At 37.3% G+C, this 27,617-nt stretch overlaps 1 protein-coding gene across 1 annotated transcript in view; it reads right to left on the bottom strand.

Moving 5' to 3' along the window:
* eppk1 (epiplakin 1) overlaps positions 1–27,617 on the bottom strand; it is a gene marked incomplete at its 5' end in the record, with an annotated part of 162,725 nt that overhangs the window by 28,402 nt on the left and 106,706 nt on the right. The window contains 14 exons of the mRNA XM_081375708.1: positions 1,921–2,051; positions 3,386–3,502; positions 3,596–3,618; positions 10,045–16,347; positions 17,389–20,733; positions 22,250–22,348; positions 22,502–22,606; positions 22,695–22,778; positions 22,940–23,293; positions 23,412–23,550; positions 24,156–24,334; positions 25,715–25,872; positions 26,306–26,338; positions 26,608–26,791. Coding sequence (XP_081231834.1) covers positions 1,921–2,051; positions 3,386–3,502; positions 3,596–3,618; positions 10,045–16,347; positions 17,389–20,733; positions 22,250–22,348; positions 22,502–22,606; positions 22,695–22,778; positions 22,940–23,293; positions 23,412–23,550; positions 24,156–24,334; positions 25,715–25,872; positions 26,306–26,338; positions 26,608–26,791 — 11,254 coding nt within the window. The remainder of the gene's footprint in view (positions 1–1,920; positions 2,052–3,385; positions 3,503–3,595; positions 3,619–10,044; positions 16,348–17,388; positions 20,734–22,249; positions 22,349–22,501; positions 22,607–22,694; positions 22,779–22,939; positions 23,294–23,411; positions 23,551–24,155; positions 24,335–25,714; positions 25,873–26,305; positions 26,339–26,607; positions 26,792–27,617) is intronic.

Below are 27,617 nucleotides of genomic sequence, written 5' to 3'. Positions count from 1 at the left end.
TCAGGATTACTAGATAGATACAGGCAGGTGAGTTTTTATCAGGGCTGAAGCTAAACTCTGCAGGACAGTGGCCCTCCAGGACCGAAGTTGCCTATCCCTGTCCTAAACCGTTAGACGTAGGAATCCTCGGCATGCCTCGGATTTGCTCACCCTTCGGTGACAATTTTGAGTAATATTGTATTTTGTGAAAAACCAAGTAAATAATTTGCAATGCAGAAATATCACAACTAATAACAATGGTTCATCAGGTTACAGATGTTGTACTGCTATCACAATTTTAATGATTTTATAACAAGGACCTGACATCCTTCTGTAAACACTGAATGTGTTATGCAAAATCTTCTGCAAGTAATGTTTGCTTTACATATCTTAGTTATAAAGTCTCACTGCTGCAATCAGCCATGAATAGCTTTAGCAGGTAAAAAAAAAAAAAAAAAAAACCTTACACAATGAAAAGGGCTGCTAATGGCCTCTTCCTGTCCAAATTCCTTGGATGCAGACAGTGTTAGGTATAAATAAGGACTTCTGAAACTACAAAGTCACATGACTTAGACACTTTCTAAAAGAGCACTCAAATGAACACTACTTCAAGTACACTTTCTGCAAAGCTGTTTATACAATGCATTATAAGGTTATTTTGATTGAATCATAAAGGTATTGTAGATTACACAAAATCTTTTGATAAATGGCTAGCCTACACTATTTAAAATTTTGTCATTCATCTGAGTATCAACATTTGTGAGATTTAGACAGTCAAAGTTTTGAGGTTAATTTATCTAATTTTGTTTCTCTGGTATGACATTGTATTATGTTGAATATCATAGTTTACACCCCATATAATGTTATTATTTTTAATAATTATTGTAAGGTTATGAATTAGATTTTAGAATTTCAGACATCTTCGCTTTCATTAAAACTGAATGAGTGAAGTCATTAAATTTGCATTTATAGTGTTGCTAGACATATCTTCAAGTAAAATATAGGCAATTAAATTTATAAGTAAATATTCATATGCCTGTATATTAGTCGATTTTATCTTTCAGGTAAATCTCATTGTATTATCCCACCGGATATTAAATTATTATCAACTAAATTGTCAAAATAAAATTATTTAGTATTTTACATTAATGACACTTTAAAATATATATAAATATTATTAATAATAATATCAAAAGTAATATATACATTCTGTAAAAAGTTTAGTCATTTTATGCTTTAACAATTAAATTAGCAAATGTTTCTATTTCCTATAATAATACATTGGCTGATAGATCATCAATCCTGCACATGCTAAACCTATATCGAAATATGGTACAATTTGAAAGTAAGTCTATGTTGTTCTTAACCCTCAGGTTGTGTTTTATTTTATCTAATATTTCCAAAATTATTCATAAATAATGCTTTTTACTCAAAAGATTTGATGATTAACTAGTATTTTCGGGCACAAGAAAAATTTCTCCGGGTCAAAATGACCCGAACACAACCTGAGTAAGGGGAACATCTTCCCCAATCCATTTGTTCCCACAAAGTTTTTAAACCCAAATTATATTATTTGACCATGGTTAAATGGTGTGATGCATAATAATGCACATTAACTGTACTGTACTTCTAAAACTCAAAATGGAAATGTTTAACCGGTCCTCTTATCTAAACAGTAGATTACATTATATAACCATAAAGGTGTCCAACTGTGCACTGTTTGCAAATATTTGCACTCTTTTTTGCTAAAAGGTGTGGTCGATCAAGTGAACATATTATGTTGAACATGACATTCTTAAGACATAATGAATTATGGCACACATATGTTCAGTTACCTGAAAGTGCTTTACAGTGTTACCACTGCTACTTTTTTTTTAAAGCAAACAACAATGTAATTACAAGAAGCATGTTATCGAAGACAAGAAAACCCCTCATTCTTACCTCTTTCAATGTTTTTTTGCAAGAGGGTTTCAGTCAGAGTCCAGCTGAGGGTGTTTTCTTTCCTGCTCACTAAGACTTGATGTGGGTCAAGCACACAGCGGATGCTCAGTGAAAAAAACTGAGAATGCTTCCTTCATTCCTTTCCACTGTCTAATATACTGATCAGTCAGGGCCAAACTCCACCTCCATGAACACTCCCCCTTCTTGCTTTAGATAAGACAAACCTTGAAGCCGAGTGAAGAAATGGCCCTCTCCTTTTTCATACCCCCACCTCACCCCACCTCACCTCACCCCACCCCATTATGGTAAAGCAATGTGTCAAACTCATGTTCAAACTGAAAATGAAAAGCTGTTCTCGCGAATGATTTCATCAGTGCATTTCACTGGTATTCTCTCAAGTTTGTGCACAGTTTCTGTTAATCATTTGTCAATATATTGCATATGATGTCTTATCTCTGACACAGAAGGCATGGTCATTAAACAAGAGCTTAACCTGCAGCTTTTGGTTTTGTTGTGCAAATATATTTGAAGGAGGTGGAAGTATCATAAATTAAGACAGTATTACAGTCCTTGACAGTATCTTATTGAACTGAATCATCAATTATTTTGCTACAGCTGCATTACAGCAGAATTTGAAGTTGATGTTTTCTACTTGATTCTTTGATGAAAGTTTAACAAAACAGAATAGATTTGAAATAGAAATCGGTAGCAATACATTTTTACAGTCCTGTCCCGCATGCACATACTATGTACTTATAATAGCAATTACAATAACTGGGTTATAACTATAGGTACTAACCCTGAACCTAACCTCACACCATATAGTTAGTTACCATATATTACCAGTACTTTCTAAGTAAACCTACTGCAAAATAAAGTGTAACCTAGACATTTTTTTGTAACATAATAAATGCATTTACTATTGAATGTCCTTACAAACAAAAAATCTTTATTTCTCAAAAAAAAAAAAAAAAAAAATAATAATAATTCTGACCACAAACTTTTGAATGGTATAATAGTCCAGATGAAATTATAAACTCACATATAGTAAATAACATAAATTCTATTATGTATATAGTCGAGTGTTTATGTGTTTATCTGAGTGAATGCCTTAAGATATGAACAACGGACACTTTATTTATTCATTCATTCATTTTTTAAACAGTTACTTTAGTATATAATCAGGGCTTTATAAGGGTCCAATTTGAAATCTGACCCATTTTTTTAACCAAGCTCCATTTCAGATAAACTTAACATGAAACTTCAATAAATTGTGTAACCCTCCTACATGTTTTGCAATACACATTGGCAGAGAAATCAATGACTTTTTATAATTCATAGCCAAGTTTTATCTTGCCCTGTTTCGTCACATCATTTAATATGCAGAATATTTGCATATTGGAGAGAAGATCATGTTGCTGATGTGACAGAACAAGCTATGCATGTTGCCAAAACCACACCGCACCTCCTCTTGTTGCTGAGGCCCTTACAGGCAACATGTCGGAGCTGTTCCAGACTTCTCAAGTCTTTGAATTCCTCATCTTTCAGTGAAAAGGGTTGGTACGTTGACACCCCCACACTGCTGCAGACAAAAGTGACGAAAGAAGAACAACATAAGAATACATTGGATTGCATGCAATGTCTTATCTCTGTTTCTTGGTGGAGACACTTTCACTGGGCACAGAATGAGGTCCTGCTCTGCCAGCATAAGATAAACATAAGAAAGCAAATATACCAGGTTAAGAGGGACCATTGACTAATAATGCCACACATAAGTGATTGAACCTAGAAGTACTCAAGAGAATGATTGGTGAAATGTGTTGTCTTGACTAGTTAGGTTGGTGATAAAATGTAATTGTTCTGTTCAACACTCTATTGGCTAGTTTTCAAACTGTCAGTCTTGATTAAGGAATATCTGCACAGATCTGTTAAGGATTGTACAATTAGGAAAATCATTTGACAATGTAGCAATTCATGAAGTAAACCTTCAGGGCAAATCAAATCTTTTCAACTTGCAATTATCTTTTTTGAGTTTGCCTGTTATGGAAAGGATCTTGTAATTAGCAGAGCCAGCTGAGCATAGCTGTGGTTTCAAGGTGCGGTTTCATGCATGTACTTTCATGTTGAGAGGCTTGTATTCAGATGCAAACATAAATTGCCCTCTGCTTCTTTTGTTAAAGATGTTCACAATCACCATATTCATGTTTAAACCACTCCAGAACTTGGATGATGTCTCGTCTGTCTTTCCGCTCACTTTTCACATCGTCTACTCCCACACTTGTAAGCAGATGCAATCGAGAAGAGCTGACAGAACAACTATGCAAGGCTTGGCCAGAAGAAACAAGGTGTGGCAGTTTACAGTTTTCTTTCCAGAGAAAAATCTGTGATAAGGGTTAGATCTCTCATTTTGGCATTTCTTATAAAAATAAGGTGTGTGAAAAAGTTTTTCCTCATATATTTTTTTCAAACAATGCTATTTGCATAAAGCATTTTATCTTTTATTTATTTTATATACTTTTTCTAATATTTACAACCCCCTAGCAAAATTTGAGATGTGCCTACATTTTTTGAATAAAACGTATAACAAAAAAGAATTCACAAGATTAAATAATATAAAAAAAATTAGAAGGCCAGAAGGGGTAGATTTAGCCTTAAACTCTCCCTAGTTTATTATTATAAATAATTGAACAAATGAAATGTTTTCATGTTAAATTATCTTACAATTAACTGAATATCAACAACAGATTGTGTCAAATTTATGTGATTTTAAGTATTGCATTCAGTAGAGATTAAATCCTCTGAGGTGAGCAAGGCCAATTATTTTGATCCCACTTTATTTTAAATGTCTTTATTATGTACTAACATTTGATACAATGCACTTATTGTGTACATGCATGTTTTTACTTATATTTAGTAAAATACCTGCATGTCATTACATAACTACAATGATAACCCTTCCTTTACCATTTAACCCACCCTTAAACCTACTCATCCCACCAAACCTGTCCCGCGCCCTTATACCCACATCCCACCTCAATAGCAGCAACAGTGTTTTGCAATCATAGTTAAAGACACCTTATATAAAGTGTGACCATTATTTTTAGTGTTTTCATAAAGTTGCTATGCACCCTAAATAGTGTCTTCCCTGACAGGACTGAATATTCATAGTAAATATTTATAGTATACCTATATTTATAGTAAACATAATATATGTCTAAGGCCACACCGCATTATGTATATACGGTAGTCACACTGCGGGGTTAACAACATCCTTAAAACTACACTGTGTAGTTTATTAAGTTGATTCTTAGCAATAAACACTTTGTTCTTTCAAAATGATATGTGCTCATTAATGTGTAATTACTTCTACCAACTAATCAAGTATTCTCGTAAGCGCAGAATCTGCCATTTAGAATAAATACGAGCGATTCGCTCGAATGGCGGCAGCCATGTTACGCCTCCATCTTGAAAATACATTAGCCAAAGAGGGACATACCTGGAAATTCAAGCTTTGCCTTTCGCGTTTTGACATTCAGCGGCACCGTGACGAATGTGAGGGGGAGATTACTCACAACTGCCGGCAGATTTGAATTAATACGGCCACCGTAGGAGTAAAAACACCCTCGGAATGGGAGGGGCTAGAAAATAATATTCAGTTGGTAGTCATAAACAATTTCACCACTAGATGGGAGAAAATCCTACACAGTGTAGCTTCAATGCCAGTGAATATATATTATTGGAATCACCACCAAACACCAAATATGTTTTGGGACAGTGTTCAATGATTTAACAGTCTGTCAAAACCTGCTGGAGCATTAATTGTTCTGCCTTTGCACTGCACATTCAGAAAACACAGACTTCCATTGCAATAGCAACATGTTCTCACCTCCAACTCGTCACATGGAGGACCCATCACTTTTTAACGCACAAGGTATCCCTTTGCGTCATTTTTCGATGCGCATGTTACTCCATTTAATACAGTATAGCATTTGTAAATACCATGTTTAATTAATGAATATATTTTGCAGTGAAATGAATCATGCCCACCCAGAATCATAAAAACTGTTAGGGAAACTTTTCAAAATGAGAGTCACTCCTACTAAAAACATCATGCCATCCAGGTCTGTGTGCTCCTCTGGGTTTTCTAGCATAAAATCCAGCAAAATTACACATTTCCTTATTCCTAGTCTCACTAATTTACTGCCACTCCCAGCTAGACAATGCATCACATTTGTTGTTCTTTGTTCTTATCTTAACAGACACACAATGTCCTGAATAACAGGAAGTCAAGAGCATGAGAAAGAGCACCTGAAGTGATGTGATTCTTATTAATAGGAGGAAAACATTTTGGTAAATGATGCCTCCAAATTTGGTTACACTTTACAATAAGGTCTCATTTATTAACATTAATTAGTGCGCTAACCAGGGTTCGACTTGAGGGAGGGGATGGCATCCCCCTTGTAGAAAAAAGGAGCTATTTGCAGCGCGTTTTATGTATTTGTTTACATTGTGAGTATTTGCAGCACGTGTGTTGTCAAATTGATGATGTTTTCTTAATTTGCTGGTGGTTATTTATTTATTTTTTTTTTCTATTTGCATGTGTTTTCATCAGTTGCCGCTCAGTGGCACTTTTGAGTTTCTGGTTGTTTCTATCCAGTTATTCAGAACAGATAAAATGCATGCTAGCCTACGTGTGACTGTGAGGGATGAGAGAGAGTCTGGTGCTCAGTCATACAATACTACAATGATATAAATTATTTTATGAATAGTGCCTATATTTTTATTCTACACTTAATCCATTAAATAATTTTTTTTTTTTTTTTTTCACTGTAAAGAACCATTTTGCACATTTCAAAGATGTTAAAGAATCTTAGTGGAACCGTCAATTCCAATAAAGAACCTCTATTTTTTTTTTAAAGTGTGACAAACGTTTAAAAAAAAAGAGATTTTCTTTTTGCAGCATGACAGTAGTGTAGCCTACAAAGCGAGGTTCATATAGAAATAGGCCTACTTACACTTAAAATATTAATATGACTTAATATTTACAGATGGCTGCAAACCACCTCATCTCCCATCATCAGTGCCTGTCCTAACTGTCCCAACTGCCTGTTGTAGAAGCAAAGGAAGAGACTAATTCCCACTGTTCTGAAATGAAATGCTCGAGCACATGGGTGTGTAGTATTCAGGTGGCCACAAGCTTTATGTCATTAAAATGTAACGTTCAAGATAGTTTTGTACTGTGTAACTGAAACTGTGTAATTCAGTTTTAGTAAAGATAAAGAAAAGAATGTAGTTGTTTTGGGTGTGCTTAATTAATAGTTTGTTCTGACTAAATGATCTGATGACATTGTATTTTAATGCATCCAAACCTGTAAAAAAAAAGAAAAAAGAAATGAACGAGATTTGTCGGTCATGCTGTGAAACACCTCAATACTACTGTCTTGCACATTTACAGTGATTAAAAATGGTGCATTTCTTTCTTCTAAATATTCTGTTTAGAAATGTTTAGATTTTCACCTTGTAGTTGAGTTCATAACTATTACCAAACTCACAACCATTCAAGCATTTCCTTGTGATTATGCAAATTGAGTGTGTGTGAATTAGCTTGAGGGAGTTTCTAACACATTACAAAACCTGTCACATATGTATAACCTCTCTTACCCTAAGGCTAATGTCTCAGTTAAAGTTGATGGATTTAAAAGATTACATAAATTGTGCATACACTGATTTAAACCATTATGTTGGTAAGATATAACCAACTTTAATAGATTTTTAATGCTTTTAATTTGGTTTTAATGCTGATGGTTGACATTTTTTTCCTACCAAAGAGTTGACACATGGGTAACTGACATTGTACAGCAGATATTTAATGTTTATTTACAATAGGATATTAACATTTCATACTCATATCATGCATTTAATATCAGAACAGTTTCAGATATACCTTTTAGTGCCTCAAAAAGCTTCCTTTAAAAGGGTTTTGCTGAGTATAACTGATCATATTGCATCATTTTAATCATGTTAGTAGAACACAAAAGCAGAGGATATAATGTAGGAAAATAGAACTAAAATTGAAGTATTATGATTTATATATATGTACAGTGAACCAAAAGTCTAAAAAAACCACCAAACAATACATTGCATTGGAGAGACTGAAACAGATTTTCTTTTTGTGCCTTTGAAATTCTTATCTTAGTCTTTCTTTCCGATTACATGACTACAATTTTAGATATGTCATAATTTGTTAACCTACAGAGTCCTTGTTTTTGTACACATCTACATTCAGTTCAGAGATCAATATTCAATTATTTGTAATGCTCGTCAATAGGCCTACATCATTATACCAACACACAATATATTATTATGCAGAAACTGATTAACAGAGGGCTAGCATTCCAACGTTTCTACACTAAAACACTTCAGATTTAGTGTTAAAATTGACCATTATGGGTGAATATCAGCTGACTAGACCATTAGCGTTTTAATTCTACTCAACCAAATAAATGTAACAATTCTTATATGGAGCATAAACAAAGGTAGTGGAACATGTATGTTGGTTGAAAGATCACAATGTGATTCTTTTGAAAGGAGCAATCCATTCCATATTCTCTAAACACACAAGTGGAGCTCAAGTGGCAGTGCAAGATATGGAGCTATATGATGATTCAAAACAAAGCTAGTCAATATAACTAATGGGGACATGAATTTAAAGAAGAGGTAGACTGGGCATATTCAAGGTTCCAGGTTTTTTTCTGCTAATTGCTTTATTGTATTCTAAAAATCTTAAGTATTTTATAGCATTTGACAAAAATCATTAACCATGTCTTCAAGTCTACATTAAACATTAATACCTCGGTTTCTGTAAAATCTGTGGTGTCAGTAACTATGCAATTCTGTAGACATAGTGCCCTCTCAGGAGGACACATCTTATAAAAAATAATGAGACCATTTTTATCATTATCATTTATAATATTAAGAGTGTTTCATTTGATAACTACACAGTGCATGAGCTTTTCTGCAAAAACAAGAGCAAAAGCAGGTCTTTGAATTGACATTATTGGCCAGGTTAGTTAATATTTAAACTGACATTGTAACATAGAAGTGAGTGTCCCAAAACAATATGACACTTTTATGCAACAATACACATTACAAATTTTACATCTGTATAATAATATAATCTGCAGTGAAACATTATTTTCGTATTTAGGCTTTATTTTTCAAGCCTATTGAGGGTGAACATTACATTTACAAGAAGGTTAATGCAGACGTCACATGGTTAAGGTGCAAGTGAGGTTTCCTTTAAAATGAAACTAATGTGGGAAGTTGGGATGTGAGTTACTTATGCTTTTAAAGATTTTTCTCTGTCATCTTTAGAGTGAGTTGTGGCAAATTCTGTAATGATTTTCTGTTTTTAAGGTGACTGTAGGATGGGTAAATCCATTTCACTTTATCTGGTACGACTGCATAGCACAAAGTTTATTGTTTTCTAGTTTTCAATAATGAGAAGAGAATGACTTTCTACAGAACAATGTCCATGGCAGTGCTGCCAATGTTTTGTTTATTGGCATGCTCCCAATCATGAGTGTCCAAATGGACTTTATTCCACTCTGCAGATAGTCAACTTTTTTTTTACCATGCTGGCTTAAAATATTCAGTGGTGTACAGATACCCTAGGGATCTTTACACAAAAATATATAACAAATAACTTTTACATCTCATCTGAAGCATTACCATATCCTCTCTGAGAAATCTATACATTCTTGAAACTTCTCAGTATAATTCATGTGCCAATGTACAAGGTACATGAAAAAAATACAAAAAGAGAGGCTATAAGTATTTAACACAAAAATTGAAAGGATTGAATATAAAAAATATATGATTATGATTCTGCCATGAATGTTGTGCAGAAAAAAAAACTGTATATAGTTTCAAATTGTCATGTGAAAATTAAGAGAGAGAAAAAAACTATGTGACAAACATATGTATATTAAACTAAATATATAAAAATGAAATAAAATATTAAAGCCAGTCTTATATAGCAATATTATCCCCGTAAGTAAAAAAGCCCATTAGCAATATCATGCAGAGCAGGATAAATGTCCTTTTTGTGTACATAAATTAAGCAACTAAAGAGGATTGAGTTTGTGATGATGTAAATATTCTCTTTTCATCATAGCAACAGTTCCTGCCTGATGCTAAAGCTGTAAGGGCTTGCTTTAGCTCATCCATCTGCAGTCCACCATGTGCCCCTGAATCATAACGGCGGCCATAGCTAGTGGGGCTGTAAGTTGAAGAAAAACCCATGGAGAAACCTGAACCTGTAGCATCAAAACTTCCCCTTCTAGAGCCTGATCTTGAACCAGTTCTGGATCCAGATCTAGACCCTGAGGTTGATCCAGAGCCACTGATGCTGTATGGGCTGTAAAGACCTTTACTGGACTGGGAGGACGCTTCTAGCAATCTCAGGCCAGATCCTTCCTCTATCATACTTCTGTCCATGGCGTCCTTGTATGAGATCTTGAGTTTTGTTTTGGGGCATGTGAGGTATTTGGAATATCCACTGATATCTCTTAGTTTCTGTGCAGTGCGTGCATCTAGATTGCCCTTCTTAACAGCATCATCCAGTGATACTCTTCCTGTAACATCTGGTTCAATCAAACCGCCTGTTAGGTACTGGACTTCAAGGAAACGTTGGCCAGCTTCGTAGTAGAGCCAACCCTTCTTTAAGGCTTGAGAGGCAGACATTTTGGTTTTGGTTCTTGGATCTTCAAATCCTTGAAAAGCTTTCTGTGCTAGGTTAATACGATCAACCATGATCTTGTCCACCAGCCCTTTGTTCATAGCATCAGCAACAGAGAATTTCTCTCCAGTGTTTGGGTCAATAATTCCCCCTGTGCATGCTTGTGCTTCTAGTAGTCTTTGACCAGTGATGTTGTCAACTAGATTCCGATGCATAGCCTCCGTAACTGACACCTTTTCCAAAGTATCTGTATCTAAGATTCCAGCCACTGGTCCAGTTTCCTCAGTTGGATCAGTCCAGGTTGTAGCTGGTGTCTTTATGGAGGGAATTGGACTCATGGGATAGGATGAGTTGGACCCAAAGGAAGATGAACGTGATCTGAAGCCACTCATATTGCCAGAGAGCATGTCAGCAAATTCAGTGATAGAAAGAGTACCAGCACGGTACTGGTCCAAAGCAGACTGGTCTATGAGGCCCTTGGAGATAGCATCATCAATGTCATACTGCCGTCCAGACCTTCTGTCAGTGATCATAGACTTGACAACACCATCTGATGATGAGGTGGTAATTTCTTCCCATTCACACTCTTGCTCTGCAAGTTCAATATATGTTTGATGGTCAATGAGTCCTTTGCGGTATGCCTCATACACAGACATCTCTTTTCCTGTTTCTGGATCTACGATAACAACTCTACGTTTGCGGACTGAGGACTTAGAGGACGTCTTTCTTTCCCGTTTCTTTTCTTTCATCAGTAATAGAGAAAGTCCAGTTTCAGGGTCTGTTATACAGCGCTCCATCAGCTGGAGGTAAGTTAAATTCTCCTCTGTGTTTGGATCAAAGAACCCCTTTGTGTCATCAGAGGGATCAGTGAGAATACCATTCATCTCCTCATCAAATAGACCCCGCTTGTAGGCCATTTCAACAGGAAGTCGATGACTCTCTTCTGGATCAATGATTCCACCGGTGGCTATTTGAGCCTCGAGCAGACGAATACCATGGTCTTTCAGAATAAGACCTTTCTTCATAGCCTGGAACAGGGAGATCACCTTGCCAGAGTATGGATCTTTGTAGCCAGTCACAGCTCGTTCAGCAGAGAGAAGCTTGTCTTTAAATTCTGGTCCTACGACTCCCATTTTCACAGCTTCGTGGACATTCATTTTGAGATTTTTGATTGGATCAATCACATACCCAGTAGCTGCTTGGGCCTCCAGAAGTTCAAAGGCAGTGCCTGGTCTGATCATGTTCTTCTTCATGGCTTGGTAAACTGAAAGTCGATCTTTTGTAGCCTCTACAAACACGCCTGCAATAGAGCTGATGCCTTCAAGATATTTCTTTAGGTCTTTACTGAGGTCCTCAACAGAAATGGTACCCTCCATGAGTGCTGTGTAGGTCTTCTGATCAATAATTCGAGAGCGCAACAACTCCTCTGGAGTGATTTGTTTTCTAAGGCCCTTAAATAGAAGTCTCTTGTCCGCCAGAGACAATAACCGTAAGCCACTCTCTTTATCAACCTTGCATCTTTTGAGAAGTAGGGCATAAGACAGCTTTTCATCTGTTGTTGGATCAGTAAACTGTTTGACATCTCCACTTGGATCAGATATCCTCTCACTGGTTTCTTTGTTCATGTAACCACGTTGCATGGCGACATCAATTGGGAGGTGGAAGTAGTACTCTGGATCCATGAGGCCACCTGTTGCTACCTGGGCCTCCAAAAGCTTCATGGCATAATCCTCAGGAACAAGGTTCTTTTTCATGGCTTGGAATAGAGAAATAACCTTACCGCTGTACGGATCCTTATAACCTGTGACAGCTCTCTCAGCAGACAAGAGTTTGTCATGGATCTCTGGGCCAACAAGACCCTTCCGGACGGCCTCATCAACTGTCAACAATTCATCTTTCACAGGGTCAGTGATGAATCCTGTCGCTGCTTGTGCCTCCAACAGATCAATGGCAATGTCAGGTTTTATGAGACCTCTCTTCATGGCTTGGTAGATGCTAACCTTAGCATAGTTATCAGAGAGTACTCCAGCAATGCTGCCTGTTCCAAAGAGATAGTGTTTCACACTTGCCATCTCCATAACTTCCCGGATTGTTTTCTTGCCTTGTTTGAGCAGATTGTAAGTTTCAAGGTCTATAATACGAGCTCTGTAAAGTTCATCAATAGTAACCCGGCGTCTGATTACATCACATGACATACTCTGCTCAGTCTTGATCATCTCTTTTTGTTCAATGATTTCAATTATAATAATGATCATCCTTTCTTTTGTGATTTTACCTGAGCGATACTGTTCAAGAAGCCTTTGTTTTTCCTCGTCTGGAAGCAAATCTGATTTCATGACTTCCCATAAGTTCACTTGTTTTCCAGCAAAACTTTCATGTGGTATGTCTATTTGGGTATTAGCTAAGTCTGTCTGTGCTTGTTCCTCAGTGTAAACATACGATTTTTCAGCTTGCTCTGGAGTCTGGGCTTTAGAAAGTGGTAACAGGGCAATTCCAAATTCTGGATCGGCCATACATCTCTCTTTCAGTTGTTTGTATGTGATATTCTCATCTTTGTTTGGGTCAGTGAAACCTTTGATATCATCAGTGGGGTCTTTAAAAGATTTGGCTAATTGCTTGCTGAGGTAGCCACGCTGAATGGCTATATCACTAGGAAGTCGATGGCTATTTACTGGATCAATTATACCTCCAGTGGCCTCCTGAGCATCTAGAAGAGGTATAGCATGTTCTCTTAGAACAAGCTGTTTTTGCATTGCTTGAAAAAGAGAGATCTTATTACCAGTGTATGGATCTTTGTAACCAGTAACAGCTTTCTCTGCTGAAAGCAGTTTTTCATGAAGCTCTGGACCAACAATGCCAGTCTTAACAGCATCATCCACTGTAAACTTCTCATTCCTGATAGGATCAATTATGTAGCCAGTAGCTGCCTGCGCTTCCAGCAGGGAAGCGCCTGTGTTTGATGTCAGTAGTTTCTGCTTCATTGCTTGGTAAATGCTGAGTTTTTCCTTTGTTTTTTCCAAAAATACCCCAGTAATACAATCAGAACCTTGCAAGTAGCGTTTGATGGAGTCACTAACTTCTGCAGGTTTCTTTTTTCCTTGTTGGATTTTGTCATAGGTATCTTTGTCAATGATTTTAGATTCAAGCAAGGAACTGGCCGTTACAGGTCCTCTAAAACCATCAAAGTCGCCCTGTCTCTTTATTTCTTTTTCATCCACTGTAGTGATCACAATCTTGATCAGTTTTTCAATTGTAATTATTCCTGATCTATATTGCCGGATGAATTCAATCCTTTGTTCCTCTGTGAAATATTCAGAATTGATAATCTCCCAAATGGTGACTATTCTTCCTTTAAAAACTCCACTGTGCAACTCAACTGTAGCATGGCTCAAGGTCTCTTTAGTTTGCACATCAGAAACTGGTTCTATTTCTTTTGACTTGACTGTCTTTTCAGATATTGGAAGCATTGGAAGACCAGTCTGCTTATCAGTGATGCATCTTTTCAGCAGTTCAGCATAAGTGACATTTTCTTGTGTGTTTGGGTCAATGAATACTGTATTGGAGACTGATGGGCTGCTTAAGTCTTCATTCATCTTCTCATTTAGGTATCCACGTTTATATGCAATATCTGGAGTGATGCGGTAACTTTTCTCAGGATCAATAATTCCTCCAGTTGCAAGTTGAGCTTCCAACAGACGGACACCTTGGTCTTTCTTAATGAGATCTTTTTGCATTGCTTCAAACAGGGATACAGTTTTTCCAGTATATGGATCTTTGTAACCAGAAATAGCTCTTTCTGCAGACAACAATTTCTCATGCAGCTCTGGGCCAACAACACCACTTTTGACTGCTTCATCAACAGTGAGCTTTTGATTTTTCACTGGATCAATTATGAAGCCTGTTCCAGCCTGGGCCTCCAGAAGGTTTAGCGCAGACTCTGTTCCAAGCAAGCCCTTCTTCATGGCTTCGTAGAAAGACATCTTTTCAGAGGTTGACTCGATCTGCACTCCAGCAATACAGTGTGTCCCCTTAAGGGCTTTCTTGACAGGTTCAAGCTCAGAGACCTCTTTAATAGTAGCTTTTCCATTGTGCAATTTGTTGAACAAATCTTTATTAATAACCTTTGCTTCCAGAAGTTCAGAGGCTGGCACTGATGATCTCAAACCATCAAATGCAGGTTCCTTCTTGCTCTCCTTGTCCTCTACAACAGTTATTACAATTCTAATAATTTTTTCAACTGTAATTTTGCCTGTCTTGTATTGACGGATAAGATCCTTTTTCTGATCTTCAGTGAAGTACTCGGAGTTTATGACCTCCCAGATGGTGACAGTCTTTCCTTTGAATCTTCCAAATGGAACTGTTAGGTTTGCCTTACTAAATACATCTTTAGTTTCCTCATCAGTATAAGTTCTTTCAATTTGGGCTGCATGTACTGTGATTGGTAGTAATGGAATGCCTGTCTCAGGATCTGGTTTGCATCGCTCCAGTAACTCACAATAAGTGAGGCAATCCTGAGTGTTGGGATCAATGAATGTTTTTTTGTCAGCAGGACGGCTGGACAGAATTTTGCTTAGATCATCATCAAGTTGACCTTGTGTGCATGCCATTTGGAGAGTTACACGGTGACTATTGACAGGATCAACTATCCCACCAGTTGCATATTGAGAATCAAGAAGTTTTGTGGCCTGGTCCTCTGCAATCAAACCTTTTTTCATTGCTTCAAACAGTGAAATTGTATCTCCAGTGAATGGATCTTTGAATCCTGTGGCGGCCCTTTCGGCCGATAACAACTTGGTGTGCAACTCAGGTCCAATCAAGGTATCCTTCACAGCTTCGCTTACAGAGAGTCTTCTGTTCTTAATGGGGTCAATTATGTAACCGGATGCAGCTTGGGCTTCAAGAAGCATCATAGCTGTGCTTTGTGTAATCTTCTTGTCCTTCAAAGCTTGATAGATGCTCATTTTCTGGTTAGGATCAACTATTACACCACCGATGCTATCTTTACCTTTTAGGCACATCTTGACCTTGTCATTCTTAGAAAGCTCTTCCACATTTGTTTTGCCTTTCTTAAGTTTGTCAAATTCTTTTTTGCTGAGCACACCAATCTCATGAAGTCTGTTTGCAGGCACCTTCTCTCTGATTCCATCAAAAGCCAAGGGTACATCTTTTTTCACACCATCCACTTCTGTAGAGCCATTTAGGACCTTCTTTGTTGTTTCTACCATTGTCATTTGAACTAACTCTTTTTCAGGGACTTTGTCAGTTTGAATTTCAATCTCCTTGGTGTGGGATGGCTTTTGTGAACTCTGAAGCAGCTGGAGTTTTTCTCGCAAGTTCTTGTTTTCCTCTGCCAGAAGCTTCTCTTGTTCAATTCTTTTCTTTTCAAGCTCTTTCATTTCTTTTTGCTTGGCATTCATCTCTTCCTCAGCATCCTTTTGCTTTTTGATGGCAGCATCCATGGCAGACTGAAGTTTCTTTCTCTCCTCCTCCAATTGCTTTTTCTGACGCTCCTGTTCATCTTTAAGTGCTTCAGCCTTCTTTACTTCCTCTTCAAACTGCTTCTCCAGCTTCTTTTTCTCTGCTTCAATGGCTTTCTCCTTCTTCAGGAGTGTCTCTTTTTCTGCAAAGAAAGTCTGCTGGAGGATAGTCTTTTCCTGCTGTAACTGTTCTTGTTGTACATTGGCCATCTGTGATAAAACAGCATAAAACAATAATTAATGAAATGCATGACATGGAAATTATTGTACAAGGAAAAATATAACTGCACAACTCAATACAATATATTTATAGAACAGATAATTTAGCATTTTAAGATGCAGTTATATTCTTTCTTATATAATTATTTCTCTTATAATTACACCATAACTTGCACCTGTCAGTGTACTTTTTAATTGATCTCTGTTGTATGCTGTGATGTCACATTTATATTGTGTCTATTTGATTCTGTGGTTATAATGATCATTGAAATGACAATTAAGTACATACATATCTTAAAGTTATATTTTACCCCCAAATTAAAACTCTATCATCATTTACTCACTCATGTCGTCACAAACCTAACCATACTTTATTCTGCAGAGCACAAAATATTTTGAAGAATGTTTTAACTGTTTATGTCCATACAATGAATGTCAAAGCAGGTAAAAACAATATTGGAGTCTAGTGACTTTCATTGCATAGGAAAAACAGATATATTCTTCATATTATCTTTGTTTGAGTTCCACAGAAGAAGCAAGTAAATGATAGCAGATTTCACTGTAATGACAGAATCAAAAGAATACAATACACTATGTAAATATGACAACTTCACAGCATGCTAAAATAGATATTAATTAAAAGTAGAATAAATCTAACAGCTGAAATATATTTAGTTCATTGATGAATTAATAGGTAGATATGGACATTTTAGGAAAATTACAATACATTATAGTGCCCAAGTTACAGACATTAGAAACTATTTTAAAATAAATAGTGATACCAACAATGTGCAAATAGGCTGCACAACATAACTGCAAACTAAATAAATACATCATGGACACTAGTGTTAAAGGGGACCAGAACAACTTTGTTCATAACAATTGCAGGTTTTGTTATCACTGAGACTGGTAACATGCAATGTACATGAACAAAGGTTCAGAAATTGTATAAAACTGTTAATTGTTAATTAAGGTGTTTAAGGCTAATATATAAAGCACTAGATTGCAGTACTACAACATATAACACAATACCTCTTTTGATTGTTTTTGTAAGTCAGCAGCCTCTTTTTTCAATTTCTCCTTTTCTTTCTCAAGCTCTGCAATTGCTTTATGCAGATCATCAGCCTCTTTTTTGCTCTGCAATCTCTGTACTTCCAGTTTCTCAACAACAGTGTATTTTTCGGAAGTCTGTTTTTCAGTGTCTAGCAGACGGGTTTTGATTTCATCAGCTTGTTTCTTGAATTTTTTGGCTTCCTCCTCTGCTTTTGACTGAGCATCACTTAGCTGCGTCACCTTGATCTTTAGTTTCTCAGCCTCTGCGGTAATCTCTAATTGCCGCTTGCGTTCAGCCTCTAAAGATTTCTGGAAACCTACAGTCTCCTGCTCCAGACGCTGCTGCATCTCCTTTTTGGCCTCTAACAGCTTTTGAGCCTCTACCTGTGCCTGATCTTTTTGTTTCTGGAGCTTTTCGGCTTCAGCCTTCAGTTTTGTCGCCTCAAGAATGGCCTGCTTTTTCTCTTCCAGCATCTTATCAGCCAGTTCCCTCTGTTTGGCAAGATCTGACTCGGCAATTTGCCGTAATCTTGCAGCTTCTTGAGCCTCAATGTTAAGCCGTGCTGCCTCCTCTGCCAGTTTTTTCATGTTCTCAGCCTCTTCCTCAAGGAGTTTCTTTGTGTTGTCTTTATCTTTCTTCATAAGCTTTTGGTTTTCCTTTTCAATTTTAAGTTTCAGTTTTAGTAAGTCCTCCATCTGAATCTTAACTTTAGAGAGCTCATCCTCTACTTGAGCCTTCTGCTTCATAGCATCACTGACCTCTTGTTTGAGTCGCTTAAGTTCATCATCAAGGATAGATTTCTGTTTGTCTGTCTCATCAAGTTGCAATTTAACCTTCACTAACTCCTCCTCAACCGAAGACTTCTGCTTCAGGGTCTTTTCTGCAAGCTTTTTGTACTTGGCCATTTCAGCATCAGCCTCTTGTTTTTGTTTTAAAGCAGCAGCCTCTGCCTCAGCCCGCCGGGAAGCTTCCTTTTCAGCCTCCTTCCTCAGTTTTTCAGCATCTTCCTGGGCTTTGGCCTGTTTGGCAGCTTCAGCCTCAGCTGCCTGCTTTTGACGTTCAGCTTCCTCTGCTTTCTTCTGCAACAAGGCAGCCTCTTTCTCAACCTTGTCTTTAGCTTTTTCTGCATCTTGTGCCAGTTTCTTTGCTTTTTCAAACTCTTCCTTGAGATTATCCTGTGCCATGCTGTCTTTATTTTGCTGGAGAAGAACATTTTGGGCTTTCTGTTCAGCAGCAGAGCACTTCTGTGTAGCCTCTTTGACTAAAATGATCTGCCTCTCGGCTTCTTTCTCTGCGATCTCTTTCTGCTTTTTGGCATCTTCTGCTCTCTTTATTAGACGCTCAACCTCCTCTTGAGCAGCTTTGTGTTGTCTTGCTGCCTCTTCTTCTGCAGCTTGGATTTTTTTCACCTTGGCCTCTGCCTCTTTCCTTTTTTTCTCCTCTTCCAAAGCAAGTTTTCGGAATTTCTCTGCTTCTTCCTCAGCCTTCGCTTTGCTCTTCAGTGTCTCCTCTGAGATGCCCTTCAGTTTGTTAAGCTCAAGTTCAAGGTCCTGTTTGCCAGTTGAAGCCTTTTCGAAATTGAGTTTGAGAATGTGGATCTCCTCCTCCACCACTTTCCTCTGCTTCAAAGTTTCTTCAACGATTTTCTTTTGCCTGTCGAGCTCAGTGTCTGAAGACTTCTTGAGCTGATCGATCTTTTCTGCAATTGCTTGCTTGTGCTGAGCCGCTTGATCTTCAAGAACTTTCCTCTGGTAGGCCTCGTCTTCGGCTTTTCTCTTTAAGCGGTCATTTTCAGCCTCCTTCTCTTTCAAAGCGATCTCAGCCTCAGTTTTTAGACGGGTTGCCTCGTTGATAGCAGCTAACTTTTCTTTGAGGATCTTCTCAGCCTCTGCTCTCTGACGGGCAGCTTCTTCTTCTGCAATTTGCCTCTGTTTCTTTGCTTCTTCTGCAACTGACCTCAGTTTAGTTGCCTCCTCAGCCAGTTCCCTCATCTTGGCAGCCTCAGATTCAAGTAGTTGTTTGCTCTTTTCAGTGTTTGACAAAGACTCTTTCTCAGCTTTGGATTTTACCTGTAGTAGAACTTCCATCTCCTTCCTAACTTTGACCAGTTCCTCCTCAAGCTCCTTTTTCTGTTTAACAGCGGCATTGACATCATTTTTGAGACGCTGGAGCTCATCATCCAAGACAGTTCTCTGTTGTTCAGCATGCTCAAAATCTGCTCTTAACCTAATAAGCTCTTGCTCTGCTGCAAGCTTCTGTTTAGCTGTTTCTTCAGCCATCTTTATTTGGTTCTCCAGCTCCTTTTCGGCAATCTCTTTCTGTTTAAGGGCAGCCTCCTCGGCTTTTCCTCTCTTCTTTGCCTCCCGTTTGGCTTCCTCTTTCTGTTTCTCTGCTTCCTCCTGAGCTGTAGTTTTCTTATTGGCCTCTTCTTCGGCCTGGAGCCGGAGCCGGAGAGCTTCATTAGCCTTCTGTCTCCATGTTTCTAGCTCCTTCTCTGCCTGCTCTCTTGCCTTATCTGCTTCAGCTTGCTGCTTTTTGAGATGTTCTGCCTCCTCCTGCAGTTGAATGACCATCACCTGTTCATGTTTGAGTGATTCTTCCAGTTTTGCTGTCAATGATGTTTGTTTACTCTCAAGCTGAGTGGCTGCAGTCTTCTTAGCCACTTCCTCTATCACTTGAATCTGTCTTTGCTTTTCCAGCTCTGCTTGCTTCATGTGCCTCTCAGCTTCCTCAGCTTGAAGCTTGAACTTCTCAAGATCCTCAAGGGCCTTCTTCTTCTCTTTGGCAGCCTCCTTTTCTGCCTCTGATTTCAGTTTAAGCTCCTCTTCTGCCTGGCGTTTCTTCTGAGTCTCTTCGGCAACTTGCTTCCGAAGCTTCTCTGCCTCATCCTGTGCTGCCTTTCGAAGTTTTTCGGCGTCTGCAGCTTTTTCCCTGAGCTGTTGAAGCTCTGTTTGAGCAGTGTTTTTTTGTTTCATCGTCGTCTCTAGCTGGAGGCGGATTATATGGATTTCTTCTTCAATTCTGGTCCGGCTGTGGAGGGCTTCCTCTACCTGTTGAGTCTTAGACTTGATTTCCTGCTCAGAAAGGCTTTTGAGCTCCTGAAGCTCTCGTTGGATATTTTGCTTCTGTTTCTCAGCATCGACCGCGACGTCCTGTCGTTTGCTGACTTCATCTTTCATCTTCGTCTTCAGCTCATTCGCCTCTTGTTCTGCTTTAGCAATAGCCTTTGAGTGAGATTCAGCTAACTGCCTTTGCTTTTCTAGCTCGGCCTGCATCTCGGCCAGCTTTTTTCTATCTTCTTCCTTAAGTTTTTCGGCAGCTTTCTGTATTAGTGAAGGTAAATAGTAGGGGAAATAGAAACAAAGTTAAATATTTAAGTGTTAGATATTATAAGTGCATGTACGTACATGCGAATGCATGTACATGGACAAAGTTACAGGGTGTTATGCTAAACAGAAAAAAAACTTAAGTAGTTATTTTATTAAGGATTATATAAAGTCACAATGTATGGTACACAAAATGAGACACAATCACTTCACAAAACACTACAGCTGGAATATCGAATGGTTTCATGCTAATGAGGTGTTATCACTGGATACATTTTTTAAATGAATAAAACCTTTTTTAAACTCTACCCTGTCATCTTGAAGACTGAAGATTTGTGGTTTTTAATATATTTTACATTAGAGTGAAAAGGGTTACAGAATGTGTTTTGGATTCCCTTTTTAACAAAACATGGAAATTTAACCTTTTAATAAATGACAAACTACTATTATAAAGGGTCAATGAAGAAAGAATATTTGAAAATGTATATTCATAGTATTATCATGCCTACAACAGAACAGCTTAGTGATGCAGCAAAGAAAGAATGAGACTTATTAAATAATGTTTAAATAATGCTAGACCATAAGGGGAGAAAGGAAGAAAAACAGGTCCGATGAATGCCAAAGTGTAGATTTTGACAAATCCAATAATATATATTAATGCATATTTTTGTTCATATTTTAGTTAACATATTTCCTAATAATGGCAAAATGCAAATGTAATTAACAAGGGACTGGAAAAGGATGAACATGCATTTTTGTGGACAATTTACCTCTTTAGCGCCCAAACATGACAAACATTCATCATGATAAAGCACTGGCAAGCAGTTTAGAGAAGCAGACAAGAAAATAAAGGTTAGAAAGGAAAATGGAAACCAAAATTGAGCAGAAAATAGCTACAGAAGAAGGGCTGACAGTCAGGCTGAAGCAACTTCAAGAGGGAAAATCAACAAATAGTGTACAAAGGAATGATGGGTAAGAATGCAGCTAAGCAGCAGACAGAATCCAACCAGGAAATTAAACTAGTGAAACAATTTGGCATCACTGGTACTTTGCACCATGCACTAACTTTTATTTTTAGGATAACAGCATATTTTAACTTTGCTTCAGGCTGAAGACTGAGAGCTCACTATAATGGAAGAGATATAAAAACACCTCCATAGGAGTAAACACATAATGAAAGACATACATTGTGAAAGAAATGGAATGTGCTGCACCACTAGCATTTATATTACTGAAGGCCTAGGTGAGCAGCTCAATCTGTTACTGTACATTTTTGATTTCCAGAACTTTAACCTTTAGCACACGGCCATAAATAGCATTTTTCAACTTCACTATTGTGTTACTCTTTGATAACTTAAGATAAAAAAATGTAACTGTGTCTCATATGGTTTGTACAGTGAAATAAATACATATTTCATGTGTCCATACATACACAAATTAAACTAAAAAAGGATCAAGTTAGTGAGTTAAAGTTAAGTGCTAGAATACTAAGATTTTAGGTTTTGATACTTACCACCTCATCCTCTAGGCGGCGCTGTGTCTCAATGATGAATTTAATATACTGGGTCGAAAGAGTCATCAGCTCACTGTAGCGTGTTCTCAGAGTCACATACTGAAAGATATTTTTGAAGTTACTTGGCATGTCAAAGAAGATCAATAAATAAAAGCCCAAGTAGAACAGTATAAGTTATGCATACAGTATGTAAATTAATGCATATGGCAGATTAAGAGCCAAAGACAGGTGGATATCAGATCTCTAGGGTACCTCTTGAATGATGTCATCAGATGCAGACTCCATTTTGGTCTTCTTCAGAGGGGAAGCGATGGGCTCCACATGAGCTTTATAAGACACTAGCTGGAGCTCATAATCCTGGATGAGAACATTCAGTCAGAGTGCTACTCATAAATCATTTAGATTTGAGTAAAATATGTATGCGGCCGGCATCATTCATACAAACCTTTATGGCATCAATGTATGCTTTAGCATATTTCTGGCACTCATCCACCTTGTCCTTGTTCTTCTCAATCTCCTCAAGCAGTTTCTGTACAAATAAAGGACATGATGTAAATAAAAAGATTATTAACATGATTTTCTAGCAAAATATTATATGATATTCATTATATAAAGCATTGAGAACAGAAAATTAATTAAAACCCTGCATTTCAGATTGACCGATAGATGGATGGATGGATAGACAGATACCTTCTCCTGGGTCAGCTGCTCTTGAAGGGCTTTGCTGTCAATGGGCAAAGCATGGAGCTTGTCCTGCCTCTGCTTGGCATCTGCTATCCAGCGGATGAGCCAGTCCCAGCTCTGTCTGTAAGCCTGCATCTGCCTGCTCAGAAGGTCAAGTTCTCTCTGCCTCAGCTCAATCTGAGCGAACACAGCCTGCCAGCGGTCCTTCAGGTTGCCCACCAGCTGCCTGTAGTGCTCCAGCTCTATGTCACGTTCACTGTGCAGCTGAGACATACGGTCGGTCACCGCTGTAGCCCTCTGAAGCTCCTCTTCCAGGCGGTCAAACGTAGCTTGCTTTCCCTCCGCTTCTGAGCGCAGTTTCTAGAGTCAAAAAAAAAAGGAAAGAACATTAACATGTTTGTGAGGTCATGTATGATTTTAGCTTATAGTGGTAAACAATTTCATGCATAATTGGGTTATTGTGCGAGAGACAATGTACCTGGAGCTGTGTTTGAGTGGCCTCAATCTCTTTCTCATTAACAGGAACTTTGTTCACATCCCGCAACTGGTTCTCATATTTATTGAGAATGTCTTCTGCTCCTTGTGTGCTGCGGATTACCATGTCGATGGTCTTCAGCCTTTATGGACAAAAATAATAGGATCAGCATAATATTATATGGGAAGGACAAAAAGATGACTTAGTGTGGAAAAGTAAAAAAACATTTCTATTGGATACTTCAATCTAAATAAGTTCAAAAGTTTGGGGTTTTATTGTACAAGGATGCATTACATTGAAAGTGACAGATTTTTTTTTATATAGTTACAAAAAATGCTATTTCTATTTACTTTCTATTAAACTTCTACTCATCAAATAATCATGTAAAAAGTATCACAGTTTCCTCCAAAAAATAAAACAGCACAACTATTTTCAACATTGATGATCAGCATATCAGAATGATTTTTGAAGGATCATGTGACGCTAAAGACTGGAATAATGGCTCCTGAAAATTCAGCTTTGCCATCACAGGAATAAATTACATTTTAAAATACATTAAAATAGAAAACTGTTATTTTAAATAGTAATAATATTTCACATCATTGCAGCTTTTACTATATCGTTGATCAAATAAAGGCAGCCTTGGTGAGCATAAGAGACTTCTTTCAAAAACATTAAAACAGCTTACCTAAGCCAAACTTTAGAACGGTAGTGTATATATGTATAAAAAATGGACTTGAAACTCACTTGTCGAGATACACAGAAGAAAGACTGTAGGCGTGCTCCATCTTTTTCTGGGTGATGTCTATTTCTGAGCGCAGGACAGGGGCTGAACTGGACTGCTGAGATGTGGCCAGCACTGCTTCACTCTTCTCCACCATCTTATCCAGGTCTTTCTTTATACCCTCCAACTCAGTCTGCACTTTCTGTAGGACGACGTGAGAATACACAAGGATTTAGTCATTGAATAATATATATTAAGATTTCAATTAATTAAAAATAAAAAAATTAATGATTGCAGTAGACATACACAGGCTTTTCATGTGTTACAGTGCTATGCATAAGTTTAGACACCCATACTAAAGTTGACTAAAAAGAGGAATAAAAAATCATCTTTTGGAAACTGAACTTAATGCCTTAATTTAAAAGATTAGGAAAAATCCAACCTTTAAGGACACCAATTTTCTTTGTGAATGAATAATGTATCGTAAATAAATAAATATTCTTCCTTAAAATACAGGGTGCATAAGTTTGGACACCCCTATGTTAAATTCCCATAGAGGCAGGCAGATTTTTATTTTTAAAGGCCAGTTACTTCATGGATCCAGGATACTATGCATCCTGATATAGTTCCCTTGGCCTTTGGAATTAAAATAGCCCCACATCATCACATAGCCTTCACCATACCTAGAGATTGGCATGGTTTTATTTCAGTTAGCCTAATAGCTAGTTTGATTTGCATTGAGAGATGATCTTATGGAAAGTACTCCATGCCAATCTCTAGGTATGGTGAAGGCTATGTGATGATGTGGGGCTATTTTAATTCCAAAGGCCAAGGGAACTTTATCAGGATGCATAGTATCCTGGATCCATGAAGTAACTGGCCTTTAAAAATAAAAATCTGCCTGGCTCTATGGGAATTTAACATAGGGGTGTCCAAACTTATGCACCCTATATTTCAAGGAAGAACATCTATTTATTTATGATACATTATTCATTCACAAAGAAAATTGGTGTCCTTAAAGGCTGGATTTTTCCTAATTTTTTTAATTAAGGCATTAAGTTCAATTTCCAAAAGATGATTTTTTATTCCTCTTTTTAGTCAACTTTAGCATGGGTGTCTAAACTTATGCATAGCACTGTATATATAGACCTTATGCGCCAGAGAAACAAGGGCGCCACCATCTTTAGAATATTGTCTTTGAACTTCCGTTTTTGCGGTCGCTCTGTATATTTACTTCATAAATCCACTTCAAAAGCTATTACTCCTAGACACCAATGCCATAGATTGGTGTCTAGGAGTAATTAGCTTTTGAAGTGGATTTACTTAATATAAAGTTAACGAAAGTTATAATGAGGATTGTAATGTTTAAACCAGATGTCTTAACAAATGTCAGTAGACCGGGAAGATTTTAAAACGAGCCGTTCATTCATAAATACGCAAGATCGCTGTGAAAATAAAACCGGAAGTCAAAAGATAACGAGCGCAGTGCTGAAAAGGGGCTGCATAAGGTCTATATACATTTGAAGGCATTTCTTGATGGATTCAATGGTATAATGTATATTAATACAGTGTTTATGCAGACCTTCTGTTCAGTGGCTCTCTGTGAACAGGCTTTGAGAGGCTCCTTGTCTACCATCTGTCTGAGGCGGTTCACTGTGCGATTCTCACAGCCTTCCAGTCTCAATCTCAGCTCTTTTATCTGGGTGATGTAACTCTTGCATACTGACTCATCCTGTTCCCCTAAATAATTGACATACTTTGTGTTAAAAAAGCTCAAGAAATGCTCTTAAATTTTGGAAAAATACAGATAAAAAAGCAAAAGCACACACATCTAAGAATGTTTCTTCTTTAAAAACATTAAATCCATGCAGTATCCATACAATATATAGGTACATGAAATCGAGCTTGCATATCTATAGAAGCATTTGCATTCAAGTACTTTCATAGAGAATGTTTCAGACCTTAAAGATCAAGTAAATCAGTTCATTTGCACACTTTTAAGTGAGTACAGTGCATTTCAAACTGTCAAATGGTGAGAAAATCTGAGAAAAACATGCTAAAAATCCCTGGAGTCAATGTGGATTAGAACAAAATGCACATGAAAGTATGAAACAAACAATGACATGGACATATCATTCACAGTTTGTTAAAAAATCCACTCTCGGATCTTTACCCAGTGCGCTGTCCTTTTGGATGAGAACATGTTCTGAAAAATAAGTCTCACAGTCATAATGGGAGTTGGATGAATGCCCTATCCAGAGCCATCTTGAAATTCCTACAAGTCATAATGCTTTTGTGTTGCTTCAAGCATGCAGAAAAATCTTCAGCCATGCTCAGGGACAGTCTTAAAGTCTTAAAACAGGGGTGTTGCTGAAGCCAAGATGACTTTGTATGTTTGCAATTTCATTGAACTGTGAAAGTGATGAACGGTTTCTATACATCTGAACAAACCAGCTGACCTTATCAGACACCCACCTTGTTCAACGGAGCGTAGAAGGTTATCATAGTGTTGAGTGGCTTTGCTGTAACTGTTCTCAGCTTGCAAGCGATCATCAGCACCGAAGAGATCAGAATCTTGACTGTCACGTATGAAGGCCTGATAGTGCTGCTCCAGGTTCTTCAGGGTCAGTCGATATTCCTCAACTCTCAGAGTCTTGAACTACACAAAATTAGAAAACAATGTCACCCAATTACTTATAATGAGTAAATTTATAAGGTTTAAAATGCAACTTTTCAGTTCGTATGCCTCTGCATACAATACATAATAATCAATTTGTATCAGTTATAAGCCAATATTAGAGATTATATTTATCGTAGCAATTGATATTAGACATATATTGGCTGAAACTGAATATTTAATTGTGAATGTTAAAATGTTTTTACACAAAACATTTAATACAGTTAAAAAACACTGATAATAATTTAATAATACTGTTAAATGTAAGCTTCAGCAAAACTCAAAATGAATGCACTACCTTTTATGTTTTTGAAAGAAGACTCTTATGCTCACCAAGGCTGCATTTATTACATCAAACACACAGCAAAAACATTAATATTGTGAAATATCATTACAATTCAGAATTTCAGCAGCCATTACCCTGGTCTACCTAATGTCACATTATCCTTCATAAATTATTCTAATATGCTGATTTGGTGCTTAAGAAACTTTTCTTTTCATTATCAATGCTAAAAACTGTTGTGCAGTCTAATATTGTTGTTGAAACGTGACACATTTTTTTTCTCTCTCTCTGATGATTAGTAATTACAGCATGAATTTGAAATAGAAAGTTTTTCTAACAATGTAAAAGTCTCATCATTTTTCACTTTTGAATGGTAGTGTATACATTTTTCATACTGTATTTTTTAAAAGGACTGATTTTCTTTTTCAGTTATTTACACAAAATGATAACTAATTTTTAGGCCATTAGCACCAGCCTTTTAATATAGGTGCATCCTGGGTTCTACTATTTTTTATCAAGTTTTTG

Source organism: Scardinius erythrophthalmus (genome assembly GCF_964197995.2).
Source record: "Scardinius erythrophthalmus genome assembly, chromosome: 10".
NCBI lineage: Eukaryota > Metazoa > Chordata > Actinopteri > Cypriniformes > Leuciscidae > Scardinius > Scardinius erythrophthalmus.
This window is presented reverse-complemented; position numbering and strand designations above follow the sequence as displayed.